This window comes from Carya illinoinensis, chromosome 8 (assembly GCF_018687715.1).
Source record: "Carya illinoinensis cultivar Pawnee chromosome 8, C.illinoinensisPawnee_v1, whole genome shotgun sequence".
Lineage (NCBI taxonomy): Eukaryota > Viridiplantae > Streptophyta > Magnoliopsida > Fagales > Juglandaceae > Carya > Carya illinoinensis.
The window spans coordinates 37,013,480-37,032,575 of NC_056759.1; the positions used below are offsets into that span (position 1 = coordinate 37,013,480).

The window sequence follows — 19,096 nt, forward strand, 5'->3', positions numbered from 1 at the left end:
ACTGCCCCCTCATGCACCTCTTCCGGGCTCTTAAGCCATGTACCATCATGCAGCTTCATTTCACTAACCCCCTTGCTTCGTTTACAATTGAGAGATCGAAAAAATTGAGCCGAACCCTCCCCGTGTGCGAGCCAACTCTGTTTTGCTTGTTGGCGGATTCGCACTTCCTCACGATTGTTCCATACGTCGAGTTCAACCTTGGTAACCAGGAAATCTAATTCATCCTCCTCATTAGACCCTTCCTGTAGCTTGGACTTTAACCTGGCCAACCTCTCCTCCAGATGCTCAATCTGATTTTTAATATTTCCAAACACTTCACGATTCCAAACTCGGAGAATCGGTTTCAACCTTTTTAGCTTCCTGGCTAACTTCACCATGCCATGATCTTCAATATTATCCTCCCATGCCGCAGTAATACAGCTCAAGAAGGATTCATGAGTCACCCACATTTGATGAAATTTAAATGCCGGAAACCCATACAAACTCCGAGATTCCTCCAACCAAATCAAAAGAGGTGCATGATCCGAGGTACTACGAGAATGATACTGCATAATGGCACTGGGGAATATCTCCAGGAAGGCAGCATTAACCAAAGAACGATCCAGACGAGACCACCTACGAGCCAGCCCCTCATGACCATTGCACCAAGAAAACTGGTTGCCTTCATACCTCAGTTCATTTAAACCTGCAGAGTCAATAAACTCATTGAACTCATCCATCGCAGCAACCGGCCTAGGATTTCGCCCCCCCTCTCAGAGTCATATCTAATCACGTTGAAATCACTAGCAATTAACTAAGGCATCGCATCAACCGGCCCCTCTACCAGACACTGCCACAAAGCCCTCCTCTCAATAGGAGAACATTTTGCATAAACCAGTGAACAACACACCCTTCCCTCTCCATTAGACACATGCACAGAAATATGTTGCGATGATACGTCTAACACTGAAACCTGTAACCCAGAAGCCCACAAAACCTATAGCTTACCACCCACATTTTCATTAGACACACTACATGCCATATTTAATCTGCTCTGTAACACCCTCATGCGATTCGACGACAAAAATGGCTCCGCAATAGCTACAACACTTGGCAAAAGCTTTCTCACTAAAGCACTTAAATCTCTTTTGGAATGTAGTAACACCCCTCAAGTTCCAGAATAAGATGTTCGACATTACAAATTAATTTTTAAGGGCTTGCTCACACTTTCATTTTAAGGTTGCTCGGGCTTATATTTTCAGAATCCGAACTGCATGCTTTGCCTTTCCCTATATTCTCAACGCTCAAATTTATTTCTAAATTCGACTGCACTATCACATCATTTTCCAGGCCACCATTCTCCACCACACCATCCTTCGCTATCTCCTCTGTTGGCCCCAAAGAACTCTCCTCCACCTCAATATGCACTCCTGACCCCATACCATCACAGACCCCCCACCACCTAAAACCTGCCCTGCCTCTAGCTCTCCCTTTTCCCTCCCATTCTCATGCCCCTTGAATATACTAACACCAGCCCTATCCTCCTCCAAACCAGACCTCCCATTTATTCCTTCCACCTGCTGAAAACCACCTTGATCAACTTTATCCCCCTCCACTTGCACCACTGCTTCCGATTGCTCCACTGCTCCAATTGGTAAATCCTGCTCCAATTGCACCACTTTTGCCGATTGCACCACTACTCCAACTGGTGAATCCTGCTCCAATTGCACCACTGGTTCCGAACTAGCAGGACCAAAAACCACCAATTGTTTTTCTTCCACAACAAGTTTCGTCGGATCTTTGTTCTCACTCTCCTCCAAACTGATCATAGCCTCCTTCATCGGCTCCTAGGTTGGTTGGACCTCAGACGTACCCACCTCTTTGCTACATCCAGCCTTGCCATCTATTTTTTTATCCTTTCTGCCCCAGATCTTCCGCAACTTACCATCCCCTCCTTGAATTTTCGTACGCTCCCTAGAACACATTTTCAAATTATGTCCTTGCATGCAACAATGCATACAAAACTGAGGAAGCTTTTCAAAAACCACAGCCTGCAACCAGCTTGACGGCTGATTAGGGACACCAATCCAGAATTCGTCCATAGGAGGTTTAGAGATATCCATTTTAATGCATACCCGTGCACCATCCGTCCTCGTAGCACAACGAGTGCAATTATCTCGTCGGATAAACTGACCTAGTGGTAACGTAATATTCCTTAAGAACGATTCATGATAGTAATTCGGAGGAAGCCCAAGAAGAAAAATCCATACCGGAACGAAAGCCAGTTCTTGCTCTTCAACATATTCAGGGGACCAATGGAATACACGATATGGGACACCGTCAATTTCAAAAGCTTCACGTGAAAATCCTTTTATAAAATCCTCTTCATTTGACAAACAAACAAAAACTGATCTAGGATTAGCCATCGCCGAAATCACTGGTTGAAAAACCAGCCCCCAATGCCACCAACAAAATGCTCTAATATTGTCCAGTGATGGCCGCCTACGCAGAAACTTCAAAACTAAAAAAAACTTAAAAGGCTGGGCAGAGCGATCTATCTCTTCCTTCGTAAAGGAAACGTAAGGCACTCCTTCAAACATCTTCAAAGGACGAAGAGGCACCTCCACCTCAGGAATGGGCTGCGGTGTTTGCGCCACCAAATCAGCATACGAACGGGGACGAGCCGGGGCACCCACGGCAGCCCCGGCGGCATCCATGCAGCGAAGATTCAAAGAAAATAAACCCTAGCAGAGCCTACAGGACACGTCAGCAAAACACCAAAATGTCTTGAAGAATTAATCATTATGATATACTAATTACGTGCTTAATAGACTTTTGTCATTTCAAAATTAAAATGGCTTGAAGAAAATCTGGCCTCCAACATAGTTTGGAAAATATTATATTCTTCCAAAAATGTTTCAGTTAGGTTTGGTTAAGCCAAAAATCTTTGCATGTGCCAAAAGTACTTTGGAATATTAAAAATGACTAAAAAAAACAGCTGAGAAAAGTAATATCTAATTTTTTTCCTATAATTTTTCATATATAAAGATATATATCGTACTTTTTGGCTGGTATTTTACAAGAAAATTTTTTAAGAATCCATGACTTTGATGATCTCTACCATTTATCTACGATAATATGCAATTATTATGAATGTGCCAGATTGAATGATTTTCATGGTCTATAAATATTTTTTTTTCTGATAGAATAAATATTCTTCATTGATAAATCAAACAGTTACAAATTTATCCACCCATACAATTTGCGTTAAAAATTCTAGACAAGAATTCCACTAGATTGCAATGTCTTCGATATGCCTTTGAGCTGCTGCATTCCCCATTCTTCAAACAGAGGCCAGGCCTCTTCACCATGTGGCAGCTGTGTTACCATTGCTAATGAATCACTTTCTAATATGAGTTCCTCAATGCCCAAGGCACAACTGTAGACCACTCACCATAGCCAACAACTCTACTTCTATCGGGTCATTAACTTCATTTTCCTTTTAACTAGCAACTAGTAATATTTCACCTGTTTCATCCCTGAGTATAATTCCCACCCCTGCTCTGTACTGATTTGGGAGAATGGCTCCAGCCACATTTATCTTCAGCACTTTTGGTGGTGGTTTTGCCCATCCAAGTGTGGAAGTTTTGTTCTTCTCAGGTTTCGTCTTCATATTCTGATGTACCTTTAGCAATGATAAGGCCAGCTCTAAACACTGCTCTGTAGCTTAGTAGCTGTTATCTTGCCCTCATGTACGTGCTGATTCCTTCTATACCAAAAACTCCATGCCATCATCACAAAGGCTTCCAGCTCCTCTTTTTTGCGTGTTCCATTTATCTGTGAGGTAATCTCCATAAAACTCTTACTACTCATTATGTCCTTGACATATGGGGCTAGTGGGGATATATTCCAGCATTCTACTAGTTGCTGATAGGAAACTAAAGCATGTGAAACACCCTCAGGTTCTTGGAAATAGATTGACAACAATGATCCACCAACACCTTTCTCTTCTTCAGATTGCATCTTGTAGGTAAGCTCTCCTTACATGCTCTCCATGCAAAAATTTTTATTCTATGAGGCAGTCTCATCTACCATAAGGCCTTCCACACGCTCTTAAATAAATAAGTGCATCAAGAGACCCACCATAAGTAATCTTGTAGGACCTAGATCTGCACATATTTGCACATATCTCTTCAGATTCAGATTCAGATTCAGCTTAGGTGGCATGATTAGAATGTTTGATTTTTCTTCCATTCCTTTACATTTACATCTTGTGGTTCCTCTTAGTATAAGTGCAGTGCAATTTTCACCAAATTTGGCTATGATTTTGCCAAGACTGGTTTTGGATAGTCTGCAAAGTGATTTGACAATCGACTAAACTGGATGCTACATCGAGTGTTACCATTCACTTCAAAAAATACAAAATTAAACATTTCACCATAAAATGATAAATAATCATACGAACCTAATGGTACAATTCGTTTCATAAAATTCAACTCCTAAGTGCTCCAAATAAAATCAATAGATCTTCATGCTTAAGCACTAAAGCTAATTCTACATGCACGACGTTACACTTGCCACTTGGATGGTGTCGAGCGGTGGAATATATTGTTGCTCCTGTTAACAAATTAAACTTCTTATTCACAGTGGCAATTTTGAATTTAGCTAAAATTTTAAAATTCTTCTTTATATTCAGGTCAATAATGACGGAAACACATGATTGCATACATTTTAGCGCAATGAGAAAGTTACTTTTTAATTTAATGAAATGATATTCATAAGAAAAATCAGTTTTGAAAATTTCTTGAAAGAAATATAGGATAAAAATTTAGGATAGGATACTAATACAATTACTCTCTATATATATTTATTTTTTTGAAAAAAAAAAACTAGGCAAGCCACAAATAAAACTGATCATCAATTATTTCTAATTGAGTTTGTGAATTTTTTTGAAAAATGTTTAAAATCGTTTAAAAAAATTTTGAAACAAAAATTTGCACGTTTAGTAAGAACGACATTCGATGGCTTTCCTCGAGTAGCGTTACCTCTATTATTTAATTATATTCTTATTTAAAATTCCAAATTCGAGTAAAGAAAAAAAAAAAAAAAAACCAATCGTAATGCTCATACAAATGAACTTTGGAAAGAAAAGATAAAAGGGATTGACCGACCACTTGCTACTTTGTGTTTTTTGGCGTATGGCAAACAAGCTTTTCAGAGCTAGATGTGGAGTGAGAGCAGATTTACATGCCAGCTTGGATGATCTCTTTTCAATTCGGATACTAATATTTGAATAAAATTTTTTTATAACAGTAAAATAATATTATAATAATAATAAAATAGTTTAAAAATATTTGAAAACAATTTATATTTTCCAAACGTAACCTTAAATGTATTTTAGAAGCCATTTAGAACCGATCAACCCAATTATAACCTAAAGTTTCTTACAATTGACTTTGAAACTTTGAGTTTATAAACAAAAGTTGTAAAAAATTATAACAGTGTTAAGTCCATAAAAATACACAATAGACTAAAAGAATATATTTTCTCAGAATTTTAAATTCAAATTCAATAGATAAATTATTTTTAGCAACTATTTATCAAAATATATCTCAACGGGAGGGGGAGTTTAAAAAATTAGGAGGGCCGAATACTGACTTTGTATACAGTCCACCTTATAAAAAATAGCATTTCAAAATTCAATTTTTATCCGAATCCGAAAATTGAATTTAGCAGTTCCGCCCCTGCATTACATATTCTATGACTAGGTGATGTAACGAATGCCGAATGGTTGAACTTCTCAAGTTTCATTCTAACTACATACAAAGAAATACAAGGCCTGGTTAACTCCAGTTCAATAAATATATATTTATATATATATATATATATATATATATATATATATATATATTTATATATAAAGAGGGGAATACTTGCACAAATGTATATTACAAATTAAACTGATACAAAATTTGCACATTCTAAAGAATTTCACCAAGAACTGCAAATATTATATTCATGCAGGAACCTTTCTGCAATAAAAATAAAAAATAAGAAAGTCAAAAATTATATATTTTTAATCTTCAAGAATAATTAATTGTTTAAATAAAATCTATTTATAAAAATTGGCATTTCTACACTCACCGAGGATGTAGCCCGAGACATTCTCCTTGATAAGGCCATTTGGTGTTTTTATTATATATATTCTTAAATATCTTTTAAAAAAAATGCACAATACCATTAAAAAATATTTTCTTAGTCACTAAATTTAAGAAAAAAAAAATGAATTATCGAAAATATATCGATGGCCCAGGCGTTTTCCTCTGAGAAAAGGTGTTCCAGTGAGCCAAAAGATTAGAGGACTGATAGGTGCACCGGATCCCGTGCCCCAAGTATCCAAATTCCAAATCCTACGTGTAATTATTAATTTCGTTAATTTCCTCAAAATGTGAAAAAAAGATACAAATTTATGATTGCTACTTAATTTACTAGAGTGGCTCTAGAGCCACACATGGGATTCCAATCGGGTTCTTGACATAGCAAAATTTCTCTTTCTTTTTTTTTTTTTGTTTTTTTTTTCATGTATCACTTTTAAATATTTTTTTAAAAAAAATTCACAACATTATTAAAAATATTTCTTTAATTACTAAATAAAAATAAATAAAACCCTTTCGATTTCCTCGTCGGGATCCTCCATCTAAAAGAGTAGCAATTCTCTTTACTAAAAGTGTCCAAATTTAGAATATTACAATATTTTTACCATGGCATGTTTTGGGAGGATTATGAATTAGAAATCAAATTAGTGGTGCTGAAAATATGAAACATGTAAAATAATATACTTGCCTTTCTTTGAATAGATTGCTGGCAATCAAACTTGTTTGTTCTTCCAAAGCGAATGTATGGTGCTATTCAGGTTATTCTTCCAATCGGTATGTGATTTCTCTCCTCTTGTTGTTGCTTGGACACCTTTTAGCTTTGGTGTGCTTAGGACTCCGTGACTGAAAGTTTTCATCACAGGGCATTCTCCTACAAATACTTCTTCCAAATACGGGAACATAATAGAATAACTTTCCGAGCAAAAGCTTGTGAAGTTTGGTAAGCAATCAAATTTTAAGCAAGTCAATTTGCTGAATGTAATCACCACTTTGGCTTGATCATTCCCCTTCGCCATAATTTCTGTTATTCCTTCGCATGAGCTTACACTCATTTTTTTGAGCTGCACCAAGCTTTTGGCTGTTGGGTATGTTATTAAATGGATCAATCCATTACAACTCAATATCTCAAGATCTGTCAAATTGTGGAAACATACCGAGGATGGCACTAAACTTTTCAATTTGTGACATTCTGACACTGCTAGAATTTCCAGTACTTTATGAAAAACTAGAGATTCCTGGATGTCTTCTTTCCACAAATGTGTCAGCATTCGTGCTTTAGACACCCTAAGCTCTTTTAGTTGTGGGAGTAACATGGCATGATTTCCTGGCCCAATAAATTCTTCAAATGGGAATATTTCATGCCAATCATTACAGCTCACAACAAGTTTCTCCAGATTCTGCAAACTTTTTAGTAAATTAGATGGAAAAATAGCTGATGTATCATGGTTGCATTGCACCTCTAGAACTTTTAAGTTGCAGGACTCTATAAACAGCTGGTCATGCCATGTGGTCATGTCATGAAGATCCGAACTCAAGACCTCCAATTTTGGAAATGTACCCTGTAAAAGATCAATCAAAGTTAGCATTCATTTTTCTCGAGAACTGTGTATTATGGAACTATTTTTCTCGAAGGAGGGAAGAATACAATATGACTCATGCTATTTCAAAAATTTAATTGATTGGCATCTTACCTCTTCAACCAAGAAAAGAGGATGTTGAATGGAACTCTCAAGTAGACACTGTTGACTTATTTCTTGAAATCTTGAGAATTTAGAAGCAAATATGCTAACTTGGTCACATCCCCACGCTCTCAATTCTTTCAACACTGGCAATTCTAAATTATGAGCCCCGGGGGAAATCCACTTGAGTTTTCGCAATGCCTCGAGTGCCAGAAAAGTTAGTTTAGGGAACACAAGTCTCCCTTCTGCTTCTTCCATATCAACAATGACCTCAACCCCGCAACCCAATACCACAAGAGATTCCAATTCCGTGAGAGTTCTGGCCATGGAAGCTGGAAAGAGACATTCCATGCTCTCGCACCCGATGACACGTACACGACGTAGATTTTGAAAGCTCAAAATATCACGAGGATCCTTATTCGATATGTGCTTCAACTTGGGCAGATGATCCAAATATAAGTGCTTCAATTGTGTGACTGTTATAACATTTGTTTCTTGAAAACTTGGCCCTTGTAGGTCAAACACTTGTTTTAGAGAACTGCAATGGACTACATTCAGCAACTCTAGACTCTGGAAGACTTTAAACATATGAAATGGAAAGATGCTATTAAGATTTGCACAATATTCAACACCCATATTCTGAAGTTTGCAAAAGGAACCTTCTACAAATTGGGTATTCCATATAACTTTCATGTCATCCATGTGGGTGATTATCAGTATTTCCAAACTAGGGAATGCGACCTGTTGGAGTAGAATTCATCCAATAAGAGTAAAAAAAGTGACAAATCTAAGCATGCATCATAACTTCACATAAATCAATATATATATATATATATATATATATATATATATGTATATATATATATATATAACATGACTAGTTGAGGCTATATTACTTGATCTTGATCAACCAAGAAAAGGGGTTGGTGACTTGAGATATTGCTTTGTCGACTTTTTTCAAGTGCCTCTTGAAAGCTCATGTATTCTGAAGCAAATATCTCAATTTTTTGACATCCTCCCACCCATATCACTTTCAATAATGGCCATTCTGAAGTGTGCACTCCTGGATAAAACCACTTGAGTTTTTCCAGCCCATCAAGATGTAGTATACTCATACGAGGGAACACAAACCTTGGTGTTTCTTCTTGATCTCCTCCTCTTGTGACAATCTCCTCAATCCCACAATTGCATATCTTAAGAATCTTCAATTGCGTGAGACTTGTAGCCACCAAGACTGCTGGAAATAAACTTTTCAAGCTCTCACAAAATGTAACCTCAAGTAATTGAATATTGCAAAAGGAATCTGCTGTGACTTGGTCGTGCCATATGGTTATCAAGTTATCCATATGTGAAATTGTTAACGTCTCCAAGCTTGGGAATGCTATCTGTGAATTCAACCCAATTAATGTGTTAACATATTATATATTCTCATCCACCAAAGCATCTATTTGATTAATTTTGATCTCTTTTAGCCATGACATCCAAATTAACAAGAAACTGAAGTGTTGCAATCCAAAATAAAATGCCAAACAGAAACTCAATAAATCCAAACTAGAGAATGCGACCTGTAGGAGTAGGATTCATCCAATAGGTGTCAAAATAATGACGAATCTAAGCATGCATCATAACTTTACATAAATCAATATAACATACCGAGTTAAAATGGCAAAAGATTTAGAAGTTTATAATCACTTCTGGAGTTTTTCATCCACAAAAAGACATTATTCTAGTTGAGAGGCTATTACATCTACTACTCAAATGTGAACATCTTAAAGGACTTGTTGAGAGGCTATAATTACCTTATCTTGATCAACCAAGAAAAGGGGTTGGTCACTTGAGATCTTGCTCTGTTGACTTTTTTCAAGTGCCTCTTGAAAGCTTATATATTATGAAGCAAATATATCAACTTTTTTACATCCATCCACCCGCATCGTTTTCAATGATGGCCATTCAGTTAATTTTTACATGAAGCGAACTCTTTTTTCCACACTGTTTCTTGATGATTTGATCGGTATTCAGGCAAACACAACCCAAGTTATGGAGTGGTCAAGCATTCTTATCTCTGTTAGCTGAAAATTTCTTTGGAAAAACCCACCCGAAAACTAAGACAGGTTTGGAGTGTATACATGCTGTTGATACAAAGAGTGGAGACTATACTGTCAATAGTGCTTATAAATTCTTCGGAGGTGTGGAATATGATGCCGGACATACTGAGTCTTCAGCTACAATAGCTCAAAAGAATTTATGGAGAGAAATATGGAGACTCAACATTCCTAGCAAGGTCAAGGTTTTTAGTTGGCGTGCTTGCAAGAATGGCTTACCTACAAAGGTCAACTTGAAGCAAAGACATGTGAGGCAGAAACTGCATGAGGCTGTGATTACAGATGACATATGCAGTTTTTGCCTCACATCAGCAGAAGATGTGGTTCATGCCCTCTGTAAGTGTCCCAGGTTGCAACAATGTTGGGAAAGTCATGAGTTATAGTCTATGTTGGAAGCGGACTTCAATGGTTTTGAAGATTTGGTCTATTTTATTCAGGCTAAATGCAGTTCTACAGTTGTGGAAAAAAATTTTCTTATGGCATGGGGCTTTTCGTATAGCAAAAACCAAAAACTCTTTGAGGCCAAGGAAGTGTAGCCTATCATAGCTGCTCACAATGCTCTTGCCTTGGGTTCTGATTTCCATCGTAGGAAGGGAGACAAGAGAAAGCCATCTAGTATTTGGTTGTATGGGAAGGGTCCATTCTCGATTGAGTGAAGTCTATTGTCTGGTTAGACAAACAAGGGCTGTAATGTGTTCTTTCATTTTTACTGAAGTTCATTCTTCTTATAAAAAAAAAATGCACTTTTATAAATGCATTAAAAAACATGTAAGTAATTTATTGATATTTATTCATTTAATTTATACAAAATAATCAAATTTGAGTATTCTTTAATAATGATTAATATTGTAATTAAATTTATTGTTCGTAAAGACTAGTTAATTAAATTTATCAACTTAAGGAGGGATCAAAATGATTTTATAATATTGGGATGCAAATGTGAAAATATTAGTCTCTTTACCTCATCATCATCCACCAAGAAAAGGGATTGTTGAATGGACATCTTAGACCGCCACTCTTCAACTGTTTCTTGAAAGCTCACAAGTCTTGAAGCAAATATCTCCACTTTCTCGCATCCTTCAATCCACATATTTTTCAACATGGGCCATTTTGAAGCATACACTTCTTTGTAAAACCACTTGAATCTCTTTAAATTTATAAGATTCAAATTAGTTACTTGAGGGAACACCAACATCCTTGCTACTGGCTCTCCTCCTCCGCCTGCAACAATTTCCTCCACCCCACAATTCACCATAGACATTCTTTTCAAGCTAGGGAAGGCAGCCTGTAGAATTAAATTATTTGTATCAATTAAAAACTCCAAATATTTCTACATATGCTTCGACTTTGAAAATATGAATAATTAAAATGGGGGAAAGAGTGTAAAATGGCACAAATTTGGGAACAATGGTCCCTTTGAAAATATTATTTGCCATGCTACATAACACTTAACAAAAATATGCCAAATTTCATATTTATGCTTACGCAATGAGCTTTTTTTTATTTCAAAATCCTTTTAGAAAAGTCCCATGATCTTATGTTTTCAAATCTAACTTTTATGACCCAAGACAAAGGTGTCTTCAACCAAAACCTCAATAGAGGCATGCAATTATAATTTGGCGGCAAGGGATGCCTATTGGTCCGTAGGCCACTGGCGTTAGGAATGTATATGATTGATACGGAATATATGCTTTGTCGACACATTTATATGGACTCGTGTCAGTGTGTGAAATCTTTTGTGAGTAAGTACTATCTGATATACCTGATGGTGTAGAAGTGGCATGTGAACATCCCGGTTACCCTCCTTAATGATTTCTCCGCAATCAGTCATGATTGAACTTTTTGTGCTTAAGAAGCTTACGAGCTTTGGAAGGTCCTTCAGTATCAAGGTTTGCAGTCGATTGACCAATATCATATGATCTCCATATTCTATTACATCTTCTTCTTCTTCCACAATTATCGCACCCATGTTGTCACACCCACATACTTGCAATTCTTCAAGTAGTGAAAGGCCACTTGCTATGGATGATGAGAAGACGAATCTTAATTTCTCACAATTTTCCACCTTCAGAACTCTCAAGTGTTTAAAGGATTCCGAGGGAAGTTTTTCATGACATATTTCTTCCAAACTAATTGGTGTCCTCAGGTTATGAATATGCTTAATCTCTCCATTATTTTGGATCTGGAGATGCTTCAATTGTTGAAAACCTTCTACATTTAGTCTAGGTATAACACTCTTAACACCATTCAACTCATCTAAATGAAAAACTTCCACACTCTTCAATAGCATTTTGATCCAACTTAACTCCAACTGAAAGCTTGACTTCAGCTTGAGCGTTCTTGAGGATTGAGCACCATCAATCCAGTGCCAAACATCTCCTATGCATATCTCCAACTTTTTAATATTGAAGTCTTTCGGTAGTTTGCTGACGTCTGGAATTTGTATCTCTAAAGTGTTCAGAAGTGACAAATCCTTTAACTCAGCAAGGTTGGCATTTTTTCTTTCATCAATGAGACCTTCAGACTCCCATTGAACAAAGCTGTTTCCCATATACAACTCTTCTAATTTGACCAAGCTTGATATGACATTTGGAGGAATCATTTTAAGGTTAGAACAATTACTCAAGTCTAACAACCGCAAATGAACCAATGACCCTATTTCTCTTGGCAATTTTGAAATATTAGAGTCAAGAAGACTAAGAACAACTAAATTCTTGAGTTCTCCAATACCAGATATGTCTTCCAACATACTACATTGATCCAGACATAATGTTTGTAGGTTTCCAAGGAGAAGAAGAGACGAAGGAAGTGATAAAAGTTGCATTTTCCTCAAATCTAAAACTTTGAGCTTGTCCATACCTTGGAACAATGTATCCGGGATTTCCAAAGAATGACCTTTCTCGATTTCTCCACCAAGAACAGAGAATGCCTCATATCTTTTGAGTGAATCTTCATCTGGCCATGCTTTTAGTCCACCATTGTCTCTCATGACAAACATCTTACCATCCTTTGATCCAATCATTGTAGCGACATAACGTACAACATCATGCATGGAAAATTCCCTGGTGCTATCCGAACTTTCAAGTAGCAAACAAGAGTCTTGTAGAGTACTAAGTAAACTATTTAGTCTATGTCTTGCTTCTTCCAATGTGACAATGCCTTCGAATAAACCCAAACCGAAACCATATTTCAACAAGTCCTCGTAGAGAATATAGTGGCCTAGTAGAGCACAAAGCAAAAAGATGGATTTTTGCTCCTCTGTAGCAAGCTGATCATAACTCAGCTTTATGCAAGAAAATGCGGGTGACAGTATTTCTGGGGGGGTGTCTGCAGGAGGGGGTCTTTTTAGTCGCAACTCCGCATCCTTCCATATAGTCAAGCTCTTACCTTTCAATGCCTTAGAAACTGCTGTAAGTGCAATGGGAAGACCTGCACACTCTTTAGCTACCCTAATTGCTACTTCTGACACAGCAGGATCCTTGAAGGAATCACCCGCCGTGTTTATAAATAACTTCCACGCCTCTACTTCTACTAAACTCTTGAGTTCAAAATTCTTTTTGGTGCCCATCTCACGAACTAATACATCTCGATTTCTCGATGTCAATACTACTTTGCATCCTTCAGAAGGAATTCCTATGTCTTCCAATCCAAGTTGCTCCCATATATCATCTAGGATAACAAGTAACTTCGTCGTGTCTTTTGTTGAACTCTCTTGTTGTAGATCTGCTCTTCTGATTTCAGTTTGTTGACAATGAAGCTGATAATCCAGGGTAACAGGTAACTTCGTCGCGTCTTTTGTTGAACTCTCTTGTTGTAGATCTGCACTTCTGATTTCAGTTTGTTGACGAAAAAGCTGAACTTGATGTCGCATGACCGCAATTTCTCCTCGAATTCGACTAAGCTCTGATCTCTCCTTTACAACCTCCAGAATAACCCCATTGAAGAGCTTTTCTTCCTTTGCTCGCCTCACAATTTCTTTCATCAATGTACTCTTTCCAACTCCAGGCATCCCCCACACACCAATCTTTTTTACATTAGCATCTCTCAGTGCCTCTATAATTTCGTTCGCAACTGACTTTCTCGACTCTAAGGTCACGTAATTCTTGTCTCTTGTAGTCACAATATGGTCTTGTGAGGCAGGAAGATAAGAAACTCCATTGAAGTTTCCATTTTCAAGATGTTTAACTATATTTCTAGTTATCTTATTTACTTCTTGGCTCAATTGATGTCGTTGCTTCAAGTTCAGGCATGTCGCATGAGAGCTCCTCGTCTTTGCTTCTTCTTCATGTTTGCGAAGTATCCTAGTGGCCAATGTTGTAATTTCACAAACCTCTTTCAACCACTTGTTAACATCAGAATAAATTTTCTCACCCTTTCTTAAAGCATCATTAACGGACTGATTCACTCTTTCTTGAGCATGTTGCAGCTTCTCTTCCTGTTTCTTCAGATTCTCTATGTTGCTGTTGTAGTGAAATGAATAGCATAGCCACTGTCCAACAAGTGCAACAGTGTACTCTACTATTTTCGCTGCAATTGAAATAATGATCTCCATTCTTGTTCCAATGGTTTTTGGATTTTTGTGCAAGTAGAAAAGCAACCAAAAAACTATTGTACCAATGAGAGATAAGAAAAGCAAAGATGAAGAGAAGAGAGAATGGGAAAATCAAGATAGATCGGATTTTGGCAGTGAGAGTACTTCAAAGGAAAATGCATGAGTCCAACAGAAACAGCCTAAGTAGGGGCGAGGCTTTCATTCCACAAGATGATGAGTGAATATTTGTAGCAAGCAATACACCTTCAGGAAGAATAAAGAAATGATGTGGTCGCCCAAAATCAGGGACAGATCCTCCAGGTAGTACATTGTGTGCTGAGAATTCAAATTTGTGTACACATTAGGAGCTGGTAAGATTATAAAAGTCTTCACTACAATAAATTTTGAAAACCAAATTGGAAATATAACTGACAGATAATGGTGGAAAAATCAAACCTTTACAACCAATAAATAAAGAAAAAAATACAGCTCAAAAGGAAGCATCAAAGACGAGAAATGATAACGACCCACCAAATTAAGGTCTTTTTAGACAGCAAAACTATATTAACTTATTTTATTTAATCGTTATAATTTTTTTAAACTTTTAAACAAAATACAATATACAATTCAATTTTTTAAATTTTAAAATAAAAATAATATTAATAAATAATATTCAAATAATATTTTATTCAAATTTCATCTCAACTCACTATTTAAACTAGACCAAAATGAGTTTTGATTTGATTTTTCACTATCACAAGTCGTTGGTGTCCATCGTTGGCATCATTGTGGTCCTTGTGAATGTCATGCTATTTGATAAAGAAAATTCTACTCATCATCTTCACATCACACACTGTACATAATTTTTTTTTTTCATTTTTTTCTCTTATCAAATGTGTGATGTATGGATGATGAGTAGAAAAAATCACTTAGTTTATAAAAAATAAAACTAAAAATAAAAAATAAAAAAATTTAGAAAAATAAAAATAAGTGTAGTGTGTGGTGTGTAGGGATGATTTTCCTTCTTACACAAAGTTTTGCTACTCATTATTCACATACACCACACATATCACTTATTTTATTTTAATTTTTTTAATATCAAAAAAAGAGTTCTAATTTTTTCTAATGTCTACACACCACAAGTAGTAATATCTAATTTTTTCTATAATTTCTCATATATAAATATATAATGTGTGTGTATATATATACAAAATTGTTATTCGTTTGTCTCACTGTATTTTTTTACCTTTTACTTTTATGAAGCAAATATATCGTATTTTTTGGCTGATTTTTTTAGAGGACTATATTTTAAGAATCCATCACTTTGACCTCAAATGTCCAATCATAAATTAACTCAACTTTACTGTTGGCTCGAGGGAAAAATCAACGCACTTAAAAACATAGTTTCATGGGTCGTATGATTTATTTCAAGCCTTTTTGCACTCTAGATGACCGTTAGGAAAGCTGTTAGAAACTTAGAAAGAAACTCATAAACATAATCATCAATCCTAGCTTGCTTTTTTTTTTTTTTTTATAAGTAAAATAATTATATTATCAAGAGAAGGCAAAAGCCTGATAAAAAGATTGGTGACTAGTTCTAGGTTTGATCAATGGATATAAGGAATTCATGTAACCCCAATCCATTGAAGTCAACCGCTATGGTCGGAGTACAAAGAGTTCTAAAGAAAATAATTATATTATTTTGAAGTCAACCCCAATCCTAGCTTTTTGGAGTAATAATACACTTGTTAATATATAATTGCATACTTTAATATATATTGTATTTAGTATGGCTCTACTTTTTTATGATAGTATTAATTTTTGTAATTATTTAGAGTTCTTCTTCTTCCTCTACAATGAATTCTAAAGAGATATATCGTGTGCGGATCTAGAAACTACTTACAAGATTTCATATTGGTCATGATCCATGTGTAAACCTTTATCACTATTTTGATGGGTCTCATGACCCTTATTTTTATCATTTGGTCACTCTTTTTTCCGCCCTACTTGATTAGATGCAGATATCTGAGAAGCCAAACTAATTGATATTATTTAAAAAAACAATACCCACAAGACATTAAGATGAGACGATGATAATAGATTATGATATAAATTAGTTAACAAGGGTCAGGAGCAGCATGAGTACGCTAAAATTCTCTCGCTCTCCGACAACCTTTTCCTCTCCTGTTCTAACATGGTAGTTTTGACCGATGATCCACCTAATAATCTAGTACTCTTTTCTAAAGACTAAGCCACCAGTGTACATAACAGCATCCATCATCATTCCAATTCTCAGAGTAGAACATCTATGAAAACTTATCAGATTATAATCAAACAAGAAACATTCACAACATACATACAACATAGCCTGCTGTTCGGATGCAGACCAGGTAAAATTAATTTCAAACCAAAGAAACTTCATTAAACGCTCCAACGGACCAAGCATAAAGACGTGCAGAAGTGAGAAGCATTTACAAAGTAGATGTTACTCATACCGAGTTATCAGCTGATCCACTAACGGAAATGGGTAAAGTCGGGTGCCAATCAACAGTTAATGTTATAGCAGCACTGTGTGGAAGAGTTCTCAACCCACTTCTTTGACAACGAACCTGAGCCAAAAAATAGAAACAAAAACTCAGATTAGAACAGGAGCACCACACCAGACAACGAAAATGATCAATACAGCTTCCATCTACTTTTGTTTTTCCCAATAATCACACCTAGTACTGTTCCCGCCAACCCAAAAAAAATTTTAATCGACGATCTACCACACAAACCCTACCTAGCATCTCATAAAATCAACCCGGCCACCTAATCAGATAAAATCACAGAGTATTGTCCCTTACTGTTGCTCGGTGCTTGTAGAAAAAGATTCCACGATCCAATCTAGCACAGAGAGCAAGCGATCGAGAGAGTCTGAGTCTGAGAGAGAGAGAGAGAGAGAGAGAGAGAGAGAGAGAGAGAGAGAGAGAGAGAGAGAGCAAGAGAGAGAGTGAGTTCTAAGAGATAGCTGAGAGGGTCGAGAGAGTGAGACAGAGAGAGAGAGAGCGACGAGAGAGAGACGAGTATGAGAGTTCTGAAGGGATCACCAGATTTAATACATGACGAGTCCTAATTATAGAGATGGACACAACTAGAAGCACCTACGTACGTACCTCTCGATGCCCAACCACGATTGATCCATTACCAATCATATTATTATTATGGCATGGTATAATAAATTGACAATATCATATTATTTGTACATTGAGAATAATATAATATTATTTGTACATTGAGAATAATATATAAGTAGTCAAAATACATAAACGGTTAAAATAAGAGAACAAAATAAAAATACATAATGGCATTATTCTTTGCCCAAAACTTACGATAATTAGACATTTACGGAGACTTGTACAAGACAGAAATGCATATCTAATTTAAAAGCACCAATGTTGTGCTTGTTAGGATGCTTTGACTTAAAAACTTTTCTTTTATTGGATCTGATGCTAAAGACTTTGCTTTTTTATTTTTTTTTAAATGGAGAAAGCAGCTTCACTAATCTTATGGGTAGGCATTTTTTCTTCCTTCAACGACTGCACGCCGTGGCATTAGATTCCAACGTTAGATTCGAGATATTAGTGGCATGCACTTCATAAGATGTGACACTGACCAATAAAAATTTGCTCCTTTATAAGATTCGATTCTTAATTCAAATCGAAGAACACGTGGTCCAGAATTGATGCCTTTTCTTGTATCATGTAATTTATGTCTATTCAATATTCCCAAAATTTTTTACTCCCTATCGGTGCATATTATTCTCCACAACTTAAGATAATTGTGTTACTTTTAAAGAAAATTATTAAATAATCTCAATGATGATATTGTCAATTTATTATAACATGCTATAATAATATGATATGGCCGAGTTTGAGACCTGATGAGATGGAACATGATGCTCTAAAATGTGAAGCAAGCTCTTAAAGCTTATCTGGATACCCTTCTTAATCGATGCATTACCAAGGGTTGAGATCGGACGAACGTGTTCTAAAAGCACTACGCTAATTCTACATGCACCATGAATTAAACTGTGTCGGTGGAATATATCGTTGCTGCTGTTAAACAACTCTAAGAAATAATCACGAAATTTCTTATTTACATTGGGCTTTTTGAATTTAGCTAAATCTTTAGTATTCAGCTTGTTTATGTTCGGGTGATCAATAGTGAAGAAAACACATTACATACATACATTAATTTTAGCACAATGACAAAGTTATTTTTAATGTAATGAAATCTGCATATTCATAAGAAAAATCAGTTTGAAAATTCCTAAAACAAAAATATTGGAGAAAATTTTAGGATAGTGATACAATTACTCTCTATATGTGTTTATTCTTTTCAAAACAATCACTATAAAGTCAATAAACATGGTTACTCTTTATCTTAAACGTTTTTATACTTAATCATATAAAATAATATGATAAATTTTAAATAATTTTATAAATTAAGCATTTACATTAAAATTATTTAAAATTCTAAATGTGATCAAAGGAAATAATATTTGAAAAAAAAAATGAACGGCAGTCTAGCATGACTTTATTTTGGAAGCCATTTAGAAGCAATCAGCACCAAGTGTCACTTTCCTAAATATATTTTCTAAATTTCTTC

General features: G+C 35.9%; 2 protein-coding genes across 7 annotated transcripts; both read right to left on the reverse strand.

The window, feature by feature from the left end:
* Positions 1 to 1,826: 1,826 nt before the first annotated feature.
* LOC122274703 lies at positions 1,827 to 2,696 on the reverse strand. The gene has a single exon (XM_043083718.1). It carries the CDS (start codon positions 2,694 to 2,696, stop codon positions 1,827 to 1,829), a length of 870 nt encoding a protein of 289 aa, XP_042939652.1.
* A 4,126-nt stretch (positions 2,697 to 6,822) lies between these two features.
* Positions 6,823 to 17,693, reverse strand: LOC122319395 (probable disease resistance protein At1g58602). 6 transcript variants are annotated; one of them, XM_043137445.1, is made up of 7 exons: positions 17,293 to 17,693; positions 16,942 to 17,055; positions 11,678 to 14,782; positions 10,877 to 11,200; positions 8,710 to 9,198; positions 7,826 to 8,554; positions 6,823 to 7,693 (listed from the first exon to the last, which is right to left on the reverse strand). In XM_043137445.1, exons 3-7 carry the CDS (start codon positions 14,465 to 14,467, stop codon positions 6,848 to 6,850), a joined length of 5,178 nt encoding a protein of 1,725 aa, XP_042993379.1. In that variant the 5' UTR covers positions 14,468 to 14,782; positions 16,942 to 17,055; positions 17,293 to 17,693; the 3' UTR covers positions 6,823 to 6,847. The 6 variants fall into 6 exon arrangements, with proteins under 6 accessions (XP_042993379.1, XP_042993381.1, XP_042993380.1 ...); XM_043137447.1 differs by having other exon boundaries at positions 11,678 to 14,814; XM_043137446.1 differs by having other exon boundaries at positions 17,229 to 17,693.
* Between the last annotated feature and the right edge of the window lie 1,403 nt (positions 17,694 to 19,096).

What these genes read in the sequence shown, in the direction of transcription:
- LOC122274703 (XM_043083718.1), bottom strand. Translation starts at nt 2,696, where the DNA reads ATGGATGCCGCCGGGGCTGCCGTGGGTGCCCCGGCTCGTCCCCGTTCG.
- LOC122319395 (XM_043137445.1), bottom strand. Translation starts at nt 14,467, where the DNA reads ATGGAGATCATTATTTCAATTGCAGCGAAAATAGTAGAGTACACTGTT. An exon ending in TCTTGGTGGATGATGATGAG is followed by an intron (nt 9,199 to 10,876) that starts GTAAAGAGACTA and finishes TTGAATTCACAG; the next exon opens with ATAGCATTCCCAAGCTTGGA. An exon ending in CTCTTTTCTTGGTTGAAGAG is followed by an intron (nt 7,694 to 7,825) that starts GTAAGATGCCAA and finishes GATCTTTTACAG; the next exon opens with GGTACATTTCCAAAATTGGA.